Here is a 21369-nt window from a genome sequence, read left to right on the forward strand (position 1 = left end):
ATCAGCAGCTGCTCCGCTGCGGCTCTCAGCATTCACGGGCGGAGGGATGCTTCGCGCATGCGCACTGTCTCCCTAGAGCAGGGGTGGCCAAACTACGGCCCGCGGGCCAACTGCGGCTGTGATCCATTTCTAATTGGCCCGTAGCAAATTCTAAAAATATAATGAAATTTGGCCCGCACATGAAACTTGCACTTGACTGTATAGTATTTCTTAGTTTTAACACTAGATGGAGCTACTGTCTTCAACAAGGCACAAAACCACACGCAACACAACACCACCACTCAAGAAAACCAAATAAACACTTTGCAACGAGTGACCAAAAATGTAGTCAGGGTGCCAAACTGATCTAAAAACTTTGTCGGACACTTTTTGGTACAAGCATAGAACCTATCCAGTATTAATATTTAACCCCTTAACATATGCTCTAGCCAGGTTGTCAGCTTAGAAAATGTTTTTTTTTGTTCATTAGCACTATACTCTTAAAAGTGGTAAAAAAAAGTGCTTCCTCTTTCTTCCATGTTACCTCCTGTAATTTTGGGCAAATGTGCAATATAATCCACGTTATGTGTAAGTATGATCTTTAAAAAATAATAATCAATAAATACCACAAGAGTATCACAACACAAGGTGCACTGTTATGTCAGCACAGCTGTGATTTGGCATGAGGCAGCAGATCCAGTGAAGAAGATGATCACAGTAGGTGTCAACCCAATTTATTCAGACACACAATTTACTAAACAATCAAAGACCCAAGATATTGCCTGGATTATATGCAGACTACAGAAGACAGATGATCAGGTTGTTCCATCTTGGAGTGGCTTCAACCACCTTGTCAAAATCAGATCACACAAAAACAGTAGCTGGAATGATGTCTATCATAAATTCTCCAGCACATGACTATGACACAATTTGGACAGTGTTAAAGAACTGCCACTAAATGACTATTAATACAAAACTGGGCCAAAGGTACACAATCATTACCTTTGATGAGCAGCTCTACTGCAAAGCAAAGATGCTTCAGTGGCACCACCAAAAAGAGTGTGTGGATATTATTATTCTCATGGGTGGCTTTCATGTGCAGATTAACTTTTCAAAGTTCATTGGCCAGCATCTTGCTGATTCTGGACTGAGGGACATTCTTGAGGAAAGTGGTGTGTTCGGAAAGAACACAGCTGAAAACATCATGAAGGGAAAGGGATGGTATTGTGTAGCCCGTGCACACAAACTTGCCTTTAAAGCACTTTGGAGAATATTGTGGCCAACTTGTCTGCAATGGGTGGATGACAATGATAGCACAATAGACAAAAGTTGCTTTGAGTTGGCAGATGCACTCTCAGGACACATACGATGTGGAGAAATTGAGGCAGCTGCAGCATGCTGTGAAGATCTTGTTTGAAAGTTGGAGAGGTTCAGGATCTCTTTGCTGAGTTTGACAAGGCTAATGAAGACAAACCGACATTTACCTTCTGGCGACAATACATGGACCTTGTGTTTCTTCTCCTGGCATTCACAAGGGCACTGAGATGTGGTGACTGGAAGCTTTACATGTCGGCCTTCAAGAGCATGATTCCCTGGTTTGCTGCATATGATCACACCCACTGCACAAGATGGGGTGCTGTATTCACAGCAGACATGGAACATCTGGCACAGACAGCACCACAGGTCTACCAGGGCTTCCTAGATGGTGGCCAAACACAGCTTCAACGAGGTGCCTTTTGATCTTTGCCTTCAGCACATCAACAAAACCGGAAAGGTTGCTGGAGGATTGGTAGGCATCACTCAAAATGAGACTGCTGAAAAAGTGGCATCGTCAGCTGGGATTGATGTTTCCCACCTACGGGCTGCCCACGAAGAAGCAGATACCCACATATTGCTACATGCTGTTGATGCCACAACCAAAGGGTATGAGAGCCTCATCATTCAGTGCAGAGACACAGATGTACTGTTGTTGCTTCTTGTGTTTGCACACCTGCTGAGCCCAGAAATTTGGATGAAAGCAGGAACTGCCAAGAAACCACACTACATTAAAGTGCATGATATTACAATGTCAAATGAGATTCTGAAGGGTCTGTTGGCATTTCATGCCATCACTGTATGTGACACTACCAGTCAGTTCACTGGAATAGGAAATAGGACGGCGTGGAAAGTGTTCCAGCAGTGCCCTCATCTTCTCCACAACTTTGGTGAGGATGAAGTACCAATCCCAGCTATTCTATCCTCAGCAGAACAGTTTGTCTGCAAAACTTTATGATCCAAAAACGACCAGCACTTCAATGCATGAAGTTCCCTGTGCCCTGTTTAGGAGAGTGAAAGCCAATGTGGACACTTTCCCACCAACTCAGGATGCCTTGTCTCTGCACCTCATGCGGGCTGATTATCAAACAAAGGTTTGGAAACGGTCACTAGTGACCCATCCACAGTTGCCCTCACCGACCAGTTGTGGTTGGCTCATGAAGGATGGAACGCTTGTCCCCCAAGCTTTTAACCAAGAACCTGTACAGGCCGGATGCTTGGAGCTGTGGATGCAAGGAAAGTGGAAGTCAGTGCAGTACCAGGCTGTGTCGATGTGGAAAAAGTGGAATATTTTGCAGTGGGGCATGTGGGTGTGCCTGTGCAGCTTGGTGCAAGAATACTCCGGTACTCACATCATTATTATTGAGTGTTGCCACATTATATGCAACTGTATTGTTTCAGATTATTTGGCATGATATTGTTTTTCCTGTTTTGTAGATTAGATTTATATTGTGCCCTTTGGAGTATAATGCATGTTTTGTATTGCTAAGGTATGCAGTATCAGAACAGTAAACTCTTCTTTCGTGTCCCTGACCAGGACTCAGACATGGTCCTGTTGGCTGCCTACCTGAGTGCCACTGCTTGGATGGGGAAAAAAATACCTTGCCATATAACTATTACATAGTTTTAAGTACCAACTAGTTACTAACCCCTAACCCTAGACAAGTGAGAGAGCAGTTATATTAGGATGGAATTAATAACTATAGTGATATGTCAATTAAATATATTTTGTGTTATAGCCTGGTACATTAATGAAGTCAAATAGCATAGACCACCATCTAGAGTTCTACATTTTCGCCTGGACATTTAAGTATTATAACTTGTGCAGCTTTGCACTATCTCTCCCTACAAGCTTTAAACTTGGCATGACTCATTCCCATAGATAGGGGTACTGATTTATAGAGGTTTTGGGATACTATGTTATGTTTCCAAGCTGATATTCACTATGAAAACTGGTTCTCTTTCAGCAAAAATTCAGCATGACAACCACCCTAATATCTTACCTATGGTTGTCTTCTAACTAAAAAAATAGGTTGACAGCTTGTACAAAAACGTGTCTGCAAAAGTCTTAACGGAATTCCTTTTCAGGATTGGCCCCCTGACTAATGGCAGAGCCAAAGAAACGCAATATAGCAAGTGAGTGCAGAAAATTTCAGACACGGTGGAAGAATGAATATTTCTTCATAGAGGTCAAGGGGAAGTGCATCTGTTTGATTTGCAATGAAACTGTTGCCGTGATGAAAGAGTATAATGTATGACGACACTACAATACTAAACATTCGACCTACACGGCCTACACTGGTGCCGAGCGAGAAGAGAAGGTCAATCAAGGCCTCTAGCCTGCTAGCTCAACAACAGTATTTTTCCGGGCTAATAAAACACAACCAAATGCTACAATAGCTAGCTACAAAGTAGCTCAACTCATTGGCCGACACGGCAAACCTTTGTCAGATAAAGCTTGTGCTTTTGATTTTTACTCGGTTGCATGTGATGAGAGCACAGATGCCACAGACACCGCACAGCTGTTAATTTTTTTGCGGGGAGTTGACGATAATTTTTGCGTTATTGAGGAAGCTGCTTGATCTTAGGAGTCTAAAGGGCACAACAACCGGTAGGGACATTTTTGAAGCTGTGTCAGATGTAATTGACAAGATGGGACTTAAATGGGATACGCGGTGTGGAGTTACAACGGATGGGGCCCCAGCAATGACAGGCGAGCGCAACGGAATGGCAACGATGGTGTGCGCCAAGGTGCGAGAGATTCAGTCAGCGCTTCCAAGATTTTGCAAGTTCACTGCTCCCACTAAGTGCTACGCTGTTCCCATTACAGGTGAGTTAAATACATATTACACAGTATTCATGTGTAAACAAGCCCAATTACTTATTTAAGTATTCAATAAATTCATTAATAAAGTTCAGTCAATTAAAGTTGATGTTTGTAAGTTTCCTTACAAACATTGATGTGTTAACAAGCCTAATCAATTATTTGCATAATAAGCTTAAATATCTCTCTCCCCTTTCCCCTTTTTTTCCCCTCTTTATACAGGGCTGTGAAGGGGGATCACCATCCGGACTAAGAAGCTATGAGGCTGCTGTTTTGAGAATGTGCTGCCAACCCTTTCTGTTACAAAATAAATGAAAACCAATTAATGGAAAATTCTGATGTAGGCTGTTTTATTTCTTTAACCATATTCAACCATCAAGCGTAATTAACCTACATTGGATTGATTTTGCTAACTTTAATACTGTAAAGGTGAGGCGATATACTTAATCTCTGGTGAGTGGCCCAGACCTTAATATATTTTTCTGTATGTGGCCCTCAGTGAAAAAAGTTTGGACACCCCTGCCCCAGAGTGACCGCTTAGGGAGCATCTCGAAGGACTTTCCCGACCTGCATTCGACACAGAAATGTCGTTTATCTAGCGCGGTTTTTATAAATATGGTCCTCGAGTTCTAAGTCCGGGCTACAGCTCTAAAACTAACCTTAAAATAAATACTAAATATATATATTATATAAACTTTTGGGGAATGTAGACTGAAAAAAGATGCTCCCTGACCCTATAGCACTGCTGCCTTCAAGTGCAGTCGTAAATATCGGAGTTTCCAGATAAGCACACACGAATGACAACAAAGTAGCACAATGACACATATTCCTCCATGAGGCATTTTCATTATGTGAAGTAGAATTATATAAAAGTTAACAATGCCCTATTATCCTTTTCTTTCGCCATCGAGTAGCAGTAGATGGCTGGGTATCCCGATTTCCTATTTGTTAGAACTTTGGCAGTAGAAACAAAAGACGCAGTTTGTGGTCATAGTACATATTTTCAAGTTTTATTCCAAGTGTAAGCTAAGTGTACCAGGAGTTTACTTTTTGAGCCTCCAGCACCACAACCCAATTTTTCCCACAAGGTGCATGACATCATCACTTCAACAGCCAATAGGGAACAGCCACATTCAGTTCATTTTTACTATTATGCAACAGCAGCCATCCTAGAAAACATGTTGTTTCTGTCAAATGTGCCGTCTTTCGTGTCTGGCCACTTGTCAAATGTTGATTTTAGAGCTTTCCATCTTTGACAGCCTAGTTTATAAGGAACGCTTGAGAGAGCAACAGAGCAAGCAAGTAGAAAAGAGATGGAGACAGCTGTCTAGCTCTTTTATCATTTGTGTAAAAGTACACAATGTTATTATATTAGTGTGTACAGCTCGGGTTAACAAACACATGGCTTTTCACTTCAACATTTTTCTTAATATAGATTGTATTTGTCCCTAAATAGATTATCTCTTGATGTTCTGTACAGGCAAATTGTCCGCTTTCCCAATAGTGTCTAAGACTTTGACCACTGCTCCCAGGCTCCTCGTCTTCAGCAATGTCACTCTCCCGCCTTCTTCCTCCTCGTGGAACTCACCATCAGCCTGTGGCTCCCCAGATTTGGCTCGTTCCCTCTCAGTCTTTGCCTCTGCATTAACTTCATTGGCCTCGTTTTTACATCTGCCAAGGAGTTTTATGTGTTCACTTGTGTTTGTCTGTTTGACCAAGATCCTGTATCATGAATGAGTCAGTCTCATGTCACCAGACTTTCATCATTAGAATTAGGTCACCCTCCACCAAGGTATTTCCAGGCATATATGCAGCCAGTTTATGCTCTTACTCTGAAGCAGGTTTGACAGTGCCTGTACACCATGACTGACTGTAATATACAAACAATCACAGGCTTTCATCAATGAAGCAATGAAACCATCAAATCAAAAACTAAACGCAGAAACAAAATGGGTGACTGAAACAAAAACTATGTGGGGATATAATTACCATTGTTGTGTTAAACAGCTGTAATTAAAAATTTACTCTGGGTTTCACAAGTAGCTTCAGTCAGTACTAAAGCTACTTGTGAAACCCAGAGTAAAAATTTAATGAATAGGGATTATAGCTCAAGCACTCAAGCACTGTCTTTGTCTTTGCTAAAGGGAAACAAATGCCCATAAATACTAAGTAAAATGTGAAAATGTGTCTGTTTCTCTGCATCACTCCGAGCTGAAAGAAGTTGTTGAGATTCCGCACACAAGCCCCAGATATTGTTCTTATAATCTTGGCTGTGACCTTTGACACCTGGTGTTTCTCTGTAGCTGAAGACAACCCCCCAAAAAGGTCACTCGGTGCCACCGCTGGCTCTGCTCCTGCAGTGACCTCTGACCCCCCAAAATCCCATATTTGTATTGATTCTCTGAGAACAAACCAATCGTCATTGTTATTGCAGTCCCACACAAATTAAATATTGATCTTCCAGAGTAGAAAATAGCTGTTTATCTTACAAAGCCCCCAACAGTTTTAGGATCACCTGTTATATTATATTCAATATGCAGCTCATGAACACACAAAACATCTTAATTTTAGGCAAGCTGTTTTATTTAAGACTTTTGTATGATCTCATGATCATAGAGATATCAAGTCAAGTCAACTTTATGTCTATAGACATTGTCTCTACTGGTTACTAATATTACTGGGATGATTTTGATGATGATGATGATGAAGGAGAGCCGCCATGGTTTCATGCTTGGAGCCGCTTGGGGAGCTGTGGAGGCGTCGTGCAGATAGAGAAATGTGTTAACACTTGAAAGTTTCCTAATCTGACTGCTCAGACACAAAGAATCAAAGACTGATAATGCATTCAAATAATAATACTTCTGTCTTTTTCATTACTGTTTTGTCTTGATAACCTGCATTAACTCGCACTATATGAGTGTTCAGCATGTGAATGACTTACAAGCAGAATGTCTTCAGCCGTCTCCACCTATTCCTGGTTCTCAGCTTCATCCTCTTTGGGCTCCTCAGCCAGCTTAGCCTCATCCTCTTTGGGCTCCTCATCCAGTTTAGCCTCATCCTCTTTGGGCTCCTCATCCAGCTCAGCCTCATCCTCTTTGGGCTCCTCATCCAGCTCAGCCTCATCCTCTTCGGGCTCCTCATCCAGCTCAGCCTCATCCTCTTTGGGCTCCTCATCCAGCTTAGCCTCATCCTCTTTGGGCTCCTCATCCAGCTCAGCCTCATCCTCTTCGGGCTCCTCATCCAGCTCAGCCTCATCCTCTTCGGGCTCCTCATCCAGCTCAGCCTCATCCTCTTCGGGCTCCTCATCCAGCTCAGCCTCATCCTCTTCGGGCTCCTCATCCAGCTCAGCCTCATCCTCTTCGGGTTCCTCATCCAGCTCAGCCTCATCCTCTTCGGGCTCCTCATCCAGCTCAGCCTCATCCAGCTCAGCCTCATCTTCTTCGGGCATCTCACCTTCTTCGGGCATCTCACCCTCTTCGGGCATCTCACCCTCTTCGGGCATCTCACCTTCTTCGGGCATCTCACCCTCTTCGGGCATCTCACCCTCTTCTGGCATCTCACCTTCTTCGGGCATCTCACCCTCTTCGGGCATCTCACCTTCTTCGGGCATCTCACCCTCTTCGGGCATCTCACCCTCTTTGGGCATCTCACCCTCTTCGGGCATCTCGACCTCTTCGGGCTTCTTGTCCTCTTTGGGCTTCTCGGCCTCTTCGGGCTTGTCTGCTACACTCACAACCTCTGTCTTTTCTGCAGCTGGTGCCTCGATCTTTGATTCTGCAGGTTGTGCTGGTGCAGCCAATTTATCGGGCATGGCTTGAGCTGGTGCGGCTTCAGATAGAAAAACATGTTATTACACATAGGGCAGTTTCATTCATTTAATAGACCTCTGCTCAAAGCACAAGCTTTCCCATTACCTTTGGCATCTTCTTTTGCAGGTGCTGCATTGATCACTGCCAGAGCAGCGAACAGAAGGAATACAATCTGGAACTTCATTTTCTGCAATGAAATATAAAAGGTTATTGAATAAACCCAAAACTCTAAAAATGTCTTTGATGAAATAGTTCCCTGCTCTCGCACTAAGGTGCTATACTCACTTTTGATTTTGTAGTGAAGCTCACCAACGCTGATAGGTTTCAACTGGAGAAAGGATATTGTGACTTTGAAACGTATTCCCTGGAGTATATATACTCGCATCCCAGTTGCATGTGGTGACACAGGTGTTGCAGACCACACCTCATCCAATGAAAAGTTGCCACTTGTCTAGTAAGTAAGTAAGTAGTTTAACAAACAATGCTGCAGGCCGTGTGACACACAGCCTGTTAGATGTTCCAGTTTTCCATCCAGTGCTATTGAATATTACTTGCACAAAATGTTTTAAGGACCTCATCCCAAGCATGATTTCCCCACTGCCCTGTTGTGTTCCTCATCTGTGTTAATATAAATACATTTACACTCTCACATTAATATACACATACTGTATTTGTTTACCTACGCTCTTAAAAACTAATTCATGGAGACACCAGAAGAGAGATCTGACTCTACAGGCCAGCTGTTGCCTCTGTGAAATGCCCATTAAAACGCCTAGCTTTGATTATTGTGTTCTTTTTTTTACTTCCAACAAAGGTTGATTGATGTCATATCATTCTACAAAAGTGAGGTCATCTGTAATTCCAGGGTTAAATTGTCATGTCATGTCATCATAACTGGCTGTGCTCTTGCCCCCCCACTACTTTGTTTACATGTTTACCTAATTCACACATGTATCCCATATCCATGTTCTTGTTATTGGGGTTTTTTGTTTTGTTTTTCTTTTTTTCTTACCCTCTCTGTATAAAAGAATCTACAAAATGTCTCATAACTGAACGCCCATTGTTATGTCAGATGCAAACATGTTGTCAGGCTCATGGAATAGAATAGAATAGAATAGAATAGAATAGAATAGGAACTTTATTCGGTTAAATCCCACATGCAAACACGTCACCATGCAAACACGGCAATCTGAAATTTATCTTGCATCCTAGTGCAGTGAGGTGGGGCGGGGGTGATGAAGATGATGATGATGATGATGGTGAAATTGTGGTTATTCGTCCATCACAAACAAAGTGTGAGACTCATACAAAGCACCCCTTGTTACTGACTCACTCTGTAGTCTCCCTATTAAACACCACCGGCACACTAGAGACGGAATATTGTTAATAAGTATTTTTCCTTCGTGTGAAGAAACAGAGCAGAATTAAAATGTGGACCTAAATGTGTGGATGCGCAGTGTGGAGGCAGGATGCAGATCCGAGCAGAACTAGTTTGAACTGGATCATCAAAGGCAACCTGCTATTGATGAAGACTGCCCCCGTCCCCACCTCCACTCCTCTTCCTACTCCTTCTTCCTTCTCTTCGAGGTAACCCCCCTCCCCCGCCTCACCCCACCAACACAGGCTGAGGAGAGTGGTGTGATGACCCGCAGCACCGCGTGTGAAAGTTAAGATCTGGTTGAAAACGCAGCAGAGATCTTTTCCTCCGCATCAGCAGCTGCTCCGCTGCGGCTCTCAGCATTCACGGGTGGAGGGATGCTTCGCGCATGCGCACTGTCTCCCTAGAGCAGGGGTGGCCAAACTACGGCCCGCGGGCCAACTGCGGCTGTGATCCATTTCTAATTGGCCCGTAGCAAATTCTAAAAATATAATGAAATTTGGCCCGCACATGAAACTTGCACTTGACTGTATAGTATTTCTTAGTTTTAACACTAGATGGAGCTACTGTCTTCAACAAGGCACAAAACCACACGCAACACAACACCACCACTCAAGAAAACCAAATAAACACTTTGCAACGAGTGACCAAAAATGTAGTCAGGGTGCCAAACTGATCTAAAAACTTTGTCGGACACTTTTTGGTACAAGCATAGAACCTATCCAGTATTAATATTTAACCCCTTAACATATGCTCTAGCCAGGTTGTCAGCTTAGAAAATGTTTTTTTTTGTCCATTAGCACTATACTCTTAAAAGTGGTAAAAAAAAGTGCTTCCTCTTTCTTCCATGTTACCTCCTGTAATTTTGGGCAAATGTGCAATATAATCCACGTTACGTGTAAGTATGATCTTTAAAAAATAATAATCAATAAATACCACAAGAGTATCACAACACAAGGTGCACTGTTATGTCAGCACAGCTGTGATTTGGCATAAGGCAGCAGATCCAGTGAAGAAGATGATCACAGTAGGTGTCAACCCAATTTATTCAGACACACAATTTACTAAACAATCAAAGACCCAAGATATTGCCTGGATTATATGCAGACTACAGAAGACAGATGATCAGGTTGTTCCATCTTGGAGTGGCTTCAACCACCTTGTCAAAATCAGATCACCCAAAAACAGTAGCTGGAATGATGTCTATCATAAATTCTCCAGCACATGACTATGACACAATTTGGACAGTGTTAAAGAACTGCCACTAAATGACTATTAATACAAAACTGGGCCAAAGGTACACAATCATTACCTTTGATGAGCAGCTCTACTGCAAAGCAAAGATGCTTCAGTGGCACCACCAAAAAGAGGGTGTGGATATTATTATTCTCTTGGGTGGCCTTCATGTGCAGATTAACTTTTCAAAGTTCATTGGCCAGCATCTTGCTGATTCTGGACTGAGGGACATTCTTGAGGAAAGTGGTGTGTTCGGAAAGAACACAGCTGAAAACATCATAAAGGGAAAGGGATGGTATTGTGTAGCCCGTGCACACAAACTTGCCTTTAAAGCACTTTGGAGAATATTGTGGCCAACCTGTCTGCAATGGGTGGATGACAATGATAGCACAATAGACAAAAGTTGCTTTGAGTTGGCAGATGCACTCTCAGGACACATACGATGTGGAGAAATTGAGGCAGCTGCAGCATGCTGTGAAGATCTTGTTTGAAAGTTGGAGAGGTTCAGGATCTCTTTGCTGAGTTTGACAAGGCTAATGAAGACAAACCGACATTTACCTTCTGGCGACAATACATGGACCTTGTGTTTCTTCTCCTGGCATTCACAAGGGCACTGAGATGTGGTGACTGGAAGCTTTACATGTCGGCCTTCAAGAGCATGATTCCCTGGTTTGCTGCATATGATCACACCCACTGCACAAGATGGGGTGCTGTATTCACAGCAGACATGGAACATCTGGCACAGACAGCACCGCAGGTCTACCAGGGCTTCCTAGATGGTGGCCAAACACAGCTTCAACGAGGTGCCTTTTGATCTTTGCCTTCAGCACATCAACAAAACCGGAAAGGTTGCTGGAGGATTGGTAGGCATCACTCAAAATGAGACTGCTGAAAAAGTGGCATCGTCAGCTGGGATTGATGTTTCCCACCTACGGGCTGCCCACGAAGAAGCAGATACCCACATATTGCTACATGCTGTTGATGCCACAACCAAAGGGTATGAGAGCCTCATCATTCAGTGCAGAGACACAGATGTACTGTTGTTGCTTCTTGTGTTTGCACACCTGCTGAGCCCAGAAATTTGGATGAAAGCAGGAACTGCCAAGAAACCACACTACATTAAAGTGCATGATATTACAATGTCAAATGAGATTCTGAAGGGTCTGTTGGCATTTCATGCCATCACTGTATGTGACACTACCAGTCAGTTCACTGGAATAGGAAATAGGACGGCGTGGAAAGTGTTCCAGCAGTGCCCTCATCTTCTCCACAACTTTGGTGAGGATGAAGTACCAATCCCAGCTATTCTATCCTCAGCAGAACAGTTTGTCTGCAAAACTTTATGATCCAAAAACGACCAGCACTTCAATGTATGAAGTTCCCTGTGCCCTGTTTAGGAGAGTGAAAGCCAATGTGGACACTTTCCCACCAACTCAGGATGCCTTGTCTCTGCACCTCATGCGGGCTGATTATCAAACAAAGGTTTGGAAACGGTCACTAGTGACCCATCCACAGTTGCCCTCACCGACCAGTTGTGGTTGGCTCATGAAGGATGGAACGCTTGTCCCCCAAGCTTTTAACCAAGAACCTGTACAGGCCGGATGCTTGGAGCTGTGGATGCAAGGAAAGTGGAAGTCAGTGCAGTACCAGGCTGTGTCGATGTGGAAAAGTGGAATATTTTGCAGTGGGGCATGTGGGTGTGCCTGTGCAGCTTGGTGCAAGAATACTCCGGTACTCACATCATTATTATTGAGTGTTGCCACATTATATGCAACTGTATTGTTTCAGATTATTTGGCATGATATTGTTTTTCCTGTTTTGTAGATTAGATTTATATTGTGCCCTTTGGAGTATAATGCATGTTTTGTATTGCTAAGGTATGCAGTATCAGAACAGTAAACTCTTCTTTCGTGTCCCTGACCAGGACTCAGACATGGTCCTGTTGGCTGCCTACCTGAGTGCCACTGCTTGGATGGGGAAAAAAATACCTTGCCATATAACTATTACATAGTTTTAAGTACCAACTAGTTACTAACCCCTAACCCTAGACAAGTGAGAGAGCAGTTATATTAGGATGGAATTAATAACTATAGTGATATGTCAATTAAATATATTTTGTGTTATAGCCTGGTACATTAATGAAGTCAAATAGCATAGACCACCATCTAGAGTTCTACATTTTCGCCTGGACATTTAAGTATTATAACTTGTGCAGCTTTGCACTATCTCTCCCTACAAGCTTTAAACTTGGCATGACTCATTCCCATAGATAGGGGTACTGATTTATAGAGGTTTTGGGATACTATGTTATGTTTCCAAGCTGATATTCACTATGAAAACTGGTTCTCTTTCAGCAAAAATTCAGCATGACAACCACCCTAATATCTTACCTATGGTTGTCTTCTAACTAAAAAAATAGGTTGACAGCTTGTACAAAAACGTGTCTGCAAAAGTCTTAACGGAATTCCTTTTCAGGATTGGCCCCCTGACTAATGGCAGAGCCAAAGAAACGCAATATAGCAAGTGAGTGCAGAAAATTTCAGACACGGTGGAAGAATGAATATTTCTTCATAGAGGTCAAGGGGAAGTGCATCTGTTTGATTTGCAATGAAACTGTTGCCGTGATGAAAGAGTATAATGTATGACGACACTACAATACTAAACATTCGACCTACACGGCCTACACTGGTGCCGAGCGAGAAGAGAAGGTCAATCAAGGCCTCTAGCCTGCTAGCTCAACAACAGTATTTTTCCGGGCTAATAAAACACAACCAAATGCTACAATAGCTAGCTACAAAGTAGCTCAACTCATTGGCCGACACGGCAAACCTTTGTCAGATAAAGCTTGTGCTTTTGATTTTTACTCGGTTGCATGTGATGAGAGCACAGATGCCACAGACACCGCACAGCTGTTAATTTTTTTGCGGGGAGTTGACGATAATTTTTGCGTTATTGAGGAAGCTGCTTGATCTTAGGAGTCTAAAGGGCACAACAACCGGTAGGGACATTTTTGAAGCTGTGTCAGATGTAATTGACAAGATGGGACTTAAATGGGATACGCGGTGTGGAGTTACAACGGATGGGGCCCCAGCAATGACAGGCGAGCGCAACGGAATGGCAACGATGGTGTGCGCCAAGGTGCGAGAGATTCAGTCAGCGCTTCCAAGATTTTGCAAGTTCACTGCTCCCACTAAGTGCTACGCTGTTCCCATTACAGGTGAGTTAAATACATATTACACAGTATTCATGTGTAAACAAGCCCAATTACTTATTTAAGTATTCAATAAATTCATTAATAAAGTTCAGTCAATTAAAGTTGATGTTTGTAAGTTTCCTTACAAACATTGATGTGTTAACAAGCCTAATCAATTATTTGCATAATAAGCTTAAATATCTCTCTCCCCTTTCCCCTTTTTTTCCCCTCTTTATACAGGGCTGTGAAGGGGGATCACCATCCGGACTAAGAAGCTATGAGGCTGCTGTTTTGAGAATGTGCTGCCAACCCTTTCTGTTACAAAATAAATGAAAACCAATTAATGGAAAATTCTGATGTAGGCTGTTTTATTTCTTTAACCATATTCAACCATCAAGCGTAATTAACCTACATTGGATTGATTTTGCTAACTTTAATACTGTAAAGGTGAGGCGATATACTTAATCTCTGGTGAGTGGCCCAGACCTTAATATATTTTTCTGTATGTGGCCCTCAGTGAAAAAAGTTTGGACACCCCTGCCCCAGAGTGACCGCTTAGGGAGCATCTCGAAGGACTTTCCCGACCTGCATTCGACACAGAAATGTCGTTTATCTAGCGCGGTTTTTATAAATATGGTCCTCGAGTTCTAAGTCCGGGCTACAGCTCTAAAACTAACCTTAAAATAAATACTAAATATATATATTATATAAACTTTTGGGGAATGTAGACTGAAAAAAGATGCTCCCTGACCCTATAGCACTGCTGCCTTCAAGTGCAGTCGTAAATATCGGAGTTTCCAGATAAGCACACACGAATGACAACAAAGTAGCACAATGACACATATTCCTCCATGAGGCATTTTCATTATGTGAAGTAGAATTATATAAAAGTTAACAATGCCCTATTATCCTTTTCTTTCGCCATCGAGTAGCAGTAGATGGCTGGGTATCCCGATTTCCTATTTGTTAGAACTTTGGCAGTAGAAACAAAAGACGCAGTTTGTGGTCATAGTACATATTTTCAAGTTTTATTCCAAGTGTAAGCTAAGTGTACCAGGAGTTTACTTTTTGAGCCTCCAGCACCACAACCCAATTTTTCCCACAAGGTGCATGACATCATCACTTCAACAGCCAATAGGGAACAGCCACATTCAGTTCATTTTTACTATTATGCAACAGCAGCCATCCTAGAAAACATGTTGTTTCTGTCAAATGTGCCGTCTTTCGTGTCTGGCCACTTGTCAAATGTTGATTTTAGAGCTTTCCATCTTTGACAGCCTAGTTTATAAGGAACGCTTGAGAGAGCAACAGAGCAAGCAAGTAGAAAAGAGATGGAGACAGCTGTCTAGCTCTTTTATCATTTGTGTAAAAGTACACAATGTTATTATATTAGTGTGTACAGCTCGGGTTAACAAACACATGGCTTTTCACTTCAACATTTTTCTTAATATAGATTGTATTTGTCCCTAAATAGATTATCTCTTGATGTTCTGTACAGGCAAATTGTCCGCTTTCCCAATAGTGTCTAAGACTTTGACCACTGCTCCCAGGCTCCTCGTCTTCAGCAATGTCACTCTCCCGCCTTCTTCCTCCTCGTGGAACTCACCATCAGCCTGTGGCTCCCCAGATTTGGCTCGTTCCCTCTCAGTCTTTGCCTCTGCATTAACTTCATTGGCCTCGTTTTTACATCTGCCAAGGAGTTTTATGTGTTCACTTGTGTTTGTCTGTTTGACCAAGATCCTGTATCATGAATGAGTCAGTCTCATGTCACCAGACTTTCATCATTAGAATTAGGTCACCCTCCACCAAGGTATTTCCAGGCATATATGCAGCCAGTTTATGCTCTTACTCTGAAGCAGGTTTGACAGTGCCTGTACACCATGACTGACTGTAATATACAAACAATCACAGGCTTTCATCAATGAAGCAATGAAACCATCAAATCAAAAACTAAACGCAGAAACAAAATGGGTGACTGAAACAAAAACTATGTGGGGATATAATTACCATTGTTGTGTTAAACAGCTGTAATTAAAAATTTACTCTGGGTTTCACAAGTAGCTTCAGTCAGTACTAAAGCTACTTGTGAAACCCAGAGTAAAATTTTAATGAATAGGGATTATAGCTCAAGCACTCAAGCACTGTCTTTGTCTTTGCTAAAGGGAAACAAAATGCCCATAAATACTAAGTAAAATGTGAAAATGTGTCTGTTTCTCTGCATCACTCCGAGCTGAAAGAAGTTGTTGAGATTCCGCACACAAGCCCCAGATATTGTTCTTATATCTTGGCTGTGACCTTTGACACCTGGTGTTTCTCTGTAGCTGAAGACAACCCCCCAAAAAGGTCACTCGGTGCCACCGCTGGCTCTGCTCCTGCAGTGACCTCTGACCCCCCAAAATCCCATATTTGTATTGATTCTCTGAGAACAAACCAATCGTCATTGTTATTGCAGTCCCACACAAATTAAATATTGATCTTCCAGAGTAGAAAATAGCTGTTTATCTTACAAAGCCCCCAACAGTTTTAGGATCACCTGTTATATTATATTCAATATGCAGCTCATGAACACACAAAACATCTTAATTTTAGGCAAGCTGTTTTATTTAAGACTTTTGTATGATCTCATGATCATAGAGATATCAAGTCAAGTCAACTTTATGTCTATAGACATTGTCTCTACTGGTTACTAATATTACTGGGATGATTTTGATGATGATGATGATGAAGGAGAGCCGCCATGGTTTCATGCTTGGAGCCGCTTGGGGAGCTGTGGAGGCGTCGTGCAGATAGAGAAATGTGTTAACACTTGAAAGTTTCCTAATCTGACTGCTCAGACACAAAGAATCAAAGACTGATAATGCATTCAAATAATAATACTTCTGTCTTTTTCATTACTGTTTTGTCTTGATAACCTGCATTAACTCGCACTATATGAGTGTTCAGCATGTGTATGACTTACAAGCAGAATGTCTTCAGCCGTCTCCACCTATTCCTGGTTCTCAGCCTCATCCTCTTTGGGCTCCTCAGCCAGCTTAGCCTCATCCTCTTTGGGCTCCTCATCCAGCTTAGCCTCATCCTCTTTGGGCTCCTCATCCAGCTTAGCCTCATCCTCTTTGGGCTCCTCATCCAGCTCAGCCTCATCCTCTTCGGGCTCCTCATCCAGCTCAGCCTCATCCTCTTCGGGCTCCTCATCCAGCTTAGCCTCATCCTCTTTGGGCTCCTCATCCAGCTCAGCCTCATCCCCTTCGGGCTCCTCATCCAGCTCAGCCTCATCCTCTTCGGGCTCCTCATCCAGCTCAGCCTCATCCTCTTCGGGCTCCTCATCCAGCTCAGCCTCATCCTCTTCGGGTTCCTCATCCAGCTCAGCCTCATCCTCTTCGGGCTCCTCATCCAGCTCAGCCTCATCCAGCTCAGCCTCATCTTCTTCGGGCATCTCACCTTCTTCGGGCATCTCACCCTCTTCGGGCATCTCACCCTCTTCGGGCATCTCACCTTCTTCGGGCATCTCACCCTCTTCGGGCATCTCACCCTCTTCTGGCATCTCACCTTCTTCGGGCATCTCACCCTCTTCGGGCATCTCACCTTCTTCGGGCATCTCACCCTCTTCGGGCATCTCACCCTCTTTGGGCATCTCACCCTCTTTGGGCTTCTCGGCCTCTTCGGGCTTGTCTGCTACACTCACAACCTCTGTCTGTTCTGCAGCTGGTGCCTCGATCTTTGATTCTGCAGGTTGTGCTGGTGCAGCCAATTTATCGGGCATGGCTTGAGCTGGTGCGGCTTCAGATAGAAAAACATGTTATTACACATAGGGCAGTTTCATTCTTTTAATAGACCTCTGCTCAAAGCACAAGCTTTCCCATTACCTTTGGCATCTTCTTTTGCAGGTGCTGCATTGATCACTGCCAGAGCAGCGAACAGAAGGAATACAATCTGGAACTTCATTTTCTGCAATGAAATATAAAAGGTTATTGAATAAACCCAAAACTCTAAAAATGTCTTTGATGAAATAGTTCCCTGCTCTCGCACCAAGGTGCTATACTCACTTTTGATTTTGTAGTGAAGCTCACCAACGCTGATAGGTTTCAACTGGAGAAAGGATATTGTGACTTTGAAACGTATTCCCTGGAGTATATATACTCGCATCCCAGTTGCATGTGGTGACACAGGTGTTGCAGACCACACCTCATCCAATGAAAAGTTGCCACTTGTCTAGTAAGTAAGTAAGTAGTTTAACAAACAATGCTGCAGGCCGTGTGACACACAGCCTGTTAGATGTTCCAGTTTTCCATCCAGTGCTATTGAATATTACTTGCACAAAATGTTTTAAGGACCTCATCCCAAGCATGATTTCCCCACTGCCCTGATGTGTTCCTCATCTGTGTTAATATAAATACATTTACACTCACATTAATATACACATACTGTATTTGTTTACCTCGATCTTAAAAACTAATTCATGGAGACACCAGAAGAGAGATCTGACTCTACAGGCCATCCTTACCTTTACTGTTGCCTCTGTGAAATGCCCATTAAAACGCTAGCTTTGATTATTGGGTTCTTTTTTTTACTTCCATCGATGGTTGATTGATGTCATATCATTCTGCAAAAGTGAGGTCATCTGTAATTCCAGGGCTAAATTATCATGTCATGTCGTCATTACTGGCTGTGTTTACCCCCCCACTACTTTGTTTACATGTTTACCTAATTCACACATGTATCCCATATCCATGTTCTTGTTATTGTTTTTTTTTGTTTGTTTATGTTTTCTTTTTTTTTTTCTTACCCTCTCTGTATAAAAGAATCTACAAAATGTCTCATAACTGAACGCCCATTGTTATGTCAGATGCAAACATGTTGTCAGGCTCATGGAATAGAATAGAATAGAATAGAATAGAATAGGACCTTTATTCAGTTAATCTGAAATTTGTCTTGCTTGCCCCTCTTACACACACGCGCTTTTGACAGAGGGGTCAGCGCAGGGCAGCCATGGAGCAGTTTTAGGGGTTTGGTGCCTTGCTCAAGGGCACCAAACTGGCAAACTCCTCAGCTGCCAGTCCACTTTCTTGGTCCATACAGGACTCGAACTGGCAATCCTCCGGTTATATCATAACATATAATATATCTCATATCCTCCCTACAAATATTGACTGATGCCTCTCATCATACCTAGTGTAGTGGCTCCTCAGCATAGACGTGTCACTTCTCAGGGAATCAGGCTGGAAAGTTTAAAAAAATAACAGTAACTATGATGTCACATTTATACACCACTAAATTATACATTTCAGAATAATATGAACCTTATGTATATTTGGCTCTTACACTTATTATGTAATTGTTAATCAGTTAATTCAGGCATGTAAAAACCATATTTGTCTGGTAGCTGTATTCATGTCCTCAACACAGATGTCGCAATTCCTGCCGTAACGCCAGCATGGGCAGCGGCTGTGGACGTGGATCTGCCTTTGGGACAGATTGACGCATTCTTTGGGAGGCGTGGCCGTGTCACAGAGTTCAAGAAACTTCGATTCCCAATCTGACATCTACACGTGTCCCAGGCAGAAGTGCTACAAGGCCTGATCCATGTGTCCATACTTACACAGACGTGCTCATGTTTGGTGTGACCAGAGGGAAGGGAGGGGGAGATGGATGGGACATACAAAAGAAATATAAGGTCAATGTACTTCTTTCATAGTTGCTACTACTGGGTAATGTCACTTCTTCTACTACTTTTACTTCATAGCTTAGCTGTCATTGGGTATATCGCAGTCCATGTTGCTCACATGATTCTCGTATGATCCAATGCATGAGTCACATTGTTCATGATGTGTATGACGATGACAATGATGAAGATAAATACAGATTTATTCCCTGTCAGCCTTATTTTTCTTCAGCTGATACAGAAACATATTTTCAGCTCTTCACAGCTTGTACAAAGTGTATTAAACAATCAGTCAAGCCTTTTGTCAACAAGATGAGAGCACACACTTACATAAACACGCTCTGTAACTTATTCAGGAAGCCCTGAAGGCCAGAATTGTAATTTTTTGTCATCTGATGTTTGTCTTCTACCGCACCTGCTCCAGCTCTGACTGTGCTGAGACCTGCAGTGACATTGGCAACAAACAGAAGACGATCCCTCCACAGCTTGCCATGTAGAGTGCTTCTATAACATTATAACCTTTCTAAGCACATCTGCTCTGTTCTGATCTTCAGCTCCATCACTGAAAGATGCCTTAGTTTAGGCAACTTAGCGCACCCAATATGTACAGTAGGTAAATAAGAAGGGAAATCTACATCACGGCGATGCCCAAACAACTGATTGGACAAATTGTAACATGTAACAATTATACCTCTCTCTCTCTCTCATTTATACTTAGGGTTCACGTAAAAATGGATGTGATCAGGATTTCGTATGATGCATTTCGGTTACTTAAGTCAACCCTCTGGGCTATATTAGCAAGAGCAAGCAGTACAAAACTCTTTGGGGGTTTCTTGAAGGAGGAACAAGTTATTCAAGTAAGATGCTGGCTCAGTGGGAGAGATAAACAGTTTACCACAACGTTTACCTGATAGCATTTTTACATTTCCAATGTAACTGCGGCCAGCACAGCATGTGTACAGAGAAGTGTCAGGATGCTGGGAGGATTTGGTGTTGTTTTGTGACCAGCAAACATTTTGAACTGTGTCCATCCAGGGGGAAATGATGTTGTAATTAAATCAGTTATGTGGATGTTTTGTTCCTTCAAGATGATATATTTCTGCTGTAACAGGTCTAGTAACGCTGTCACAGGGCTAATATATCCATCCATTCTCTATACGCCCTTATCCTTCTAGGGTCTTGGAGGCTATCCCAATGGTCACTGGGCAAGTGGCAGGGCAAATACACAGAGACAGCTCAAACACACTCCTATTCACGTCTACAGACAATTTAGAGTTTGCAATTCCCCTAGGATGTATGTCTTTGGGGGTGGGAGGAAACCGGAGCACCCAGAGGATTGGAAAGCCACGCAAGCACAGGGATAACATGCAAACTCCACACAGAAAAGATATGGCCTGGGTGGGAATTGAACTCTGGACCTTCTTGCTTGTAGCCAATGAGCCACCATGCCACTCTAAAAGACAAATTCACTTTAGCTTCTATTTATTAGATAAGATTGTAGCCAAACTAATTTCCCCTGAGTTTCCACAGAAACACCAGGAATCTCATCCGAACGTGCCCTGCATTCATCAGTCAAGTCTGAAATAAGAGTGTGTGTGTGCCAGATCAAACAGGATGTGAGGTATGTGTGAGGTAAGTATGTGGGCACCTAACCCAGAACTCTGTAGGATATTTTGGCGTCACACAGCCATCTTTACCTACACCCACCCCAAGCCTGGGTCACCCTTCTGCTTGTCAAGGTTCAAAATACATGTCAATGGCTCCTGATTCTACACTTTTAGTCTCAATTTGTAAAGTTCTAGAAGCTTTTGAGTGCGTTGGGTTTGCAGTTTTCAGCACTGACACACACTCACCCTTGTCATGTCATGTCATGATAGTCAGTGTATCTAACTTCAGTTTCATAAGGAAACGTTCTTCTTAACTATACAACATTCAGTACAAATACAATATAAATATTGGCTACATGCATAGCAGTTT

The 21369-nt window shown here is 42.7% G+C and overlaps 2 protein-coding genes across 2 annotated transcripts; both read right to left on the minus strand.

Moving 5' to 3' along the window:
* Positions 1-6678: 6678 nt before the first annotated feature.
* On the minus strand, positions 6679-8328 carry LOC143007838 (uncharacterized). The gene is made up of 4 exons (XM_076159321.1): positions 8212-8328; positions 8032-8113; positions 7059-7945; positions 6679-6866 (listed from the first exon to the last, which is right to left on the minus strand). The coding sequence occupies exons 2-3, from the start codon at positions 8108-8110 to the stop codon at positions 7086-7088; spliced, it is 939 nt and encodes a 312-aa protein (XP_076015436.1). The 5' UTR covers positions 8111-8113; positions 8212-8328; the 3' UTR covers positions 6679-6866; positions 7059-7085.
* A 7984-nt stretch (positions 8329-16312) lies between these two features.
* LOC143009653 (uncharacterized) lies at positions 16313-17893 on the minus strand. The gene is made up of 4 exons (XM_076161711.1): positions 17777-17893; positions 17597-17678; positions 16693-17510; positions 16313-16500 (listed from the first exon to the last, which is right to left on the minus strand). The coding sequence occupies exons 2-3, from the start codon at positions 17673-17675 to the stop codon at positions 16720-16722; spliced, it is 870 nt and encodes a 289-aa protein (XP_076017826.1). The 5' UTR covers positions 17676-17678; positions 17777-17893; the 3' UTR covers positions 16313-16500; positions 16693-16719.
* Positions 17894-21369: the final 3476 nt, after the last annotated feature.

Source organism: Genypterus blacodes, unplaced genomic scaffold, assembly GCF_046128005.1.
Source record: "Genypterus blacodes isolate CSIRO-AG114 ecotype Tasmania unplaced genomic scaffold, CSIRO-AGI_Gbla_v1 ptg000011l_1, whole genome shotgun sequence".
Taxonomy (NCBI): domain Eukaryota; kingdom Metazoa; phylum Chordata; class Actinopteri; order Ophidiiformes; family Ophidiidae; genus Genypterus; species Genypterus blacodes.

Bases quoted from the DNA above. Each gene is read 5' to 3' on its own strand.
- LOC143007838 (XM_076159321.1), bottom strand. From the start codon at position 8,110: ATGAAGTTCCAGATTGTATTCCTTCTGTTCGCTGCTCTGGCAGTGATC. The intron at 7,946-8,031 runs GTAATGGGAAAG...TTCTATCTGAAG, and splicing joins TGCAAAAGAAGATGCCAAAG to CCGCACCAGCTCAAGCCATG.
- LOC143009653 (XM_076161711.1), bottom strand. From the start codon at position 17,675: ATGAAGTTCCAGATTGTATTCCTTCTGTTCGCTGCTCTGGCAGTGATC. The intron at 17,511-17,596 runs GTAATGGGAAAG...TTCTATCTGAAG, and splicing joins TGCAAAAGAAGATGCCAAAG to CCGCACCAGCTCAAGCCATG.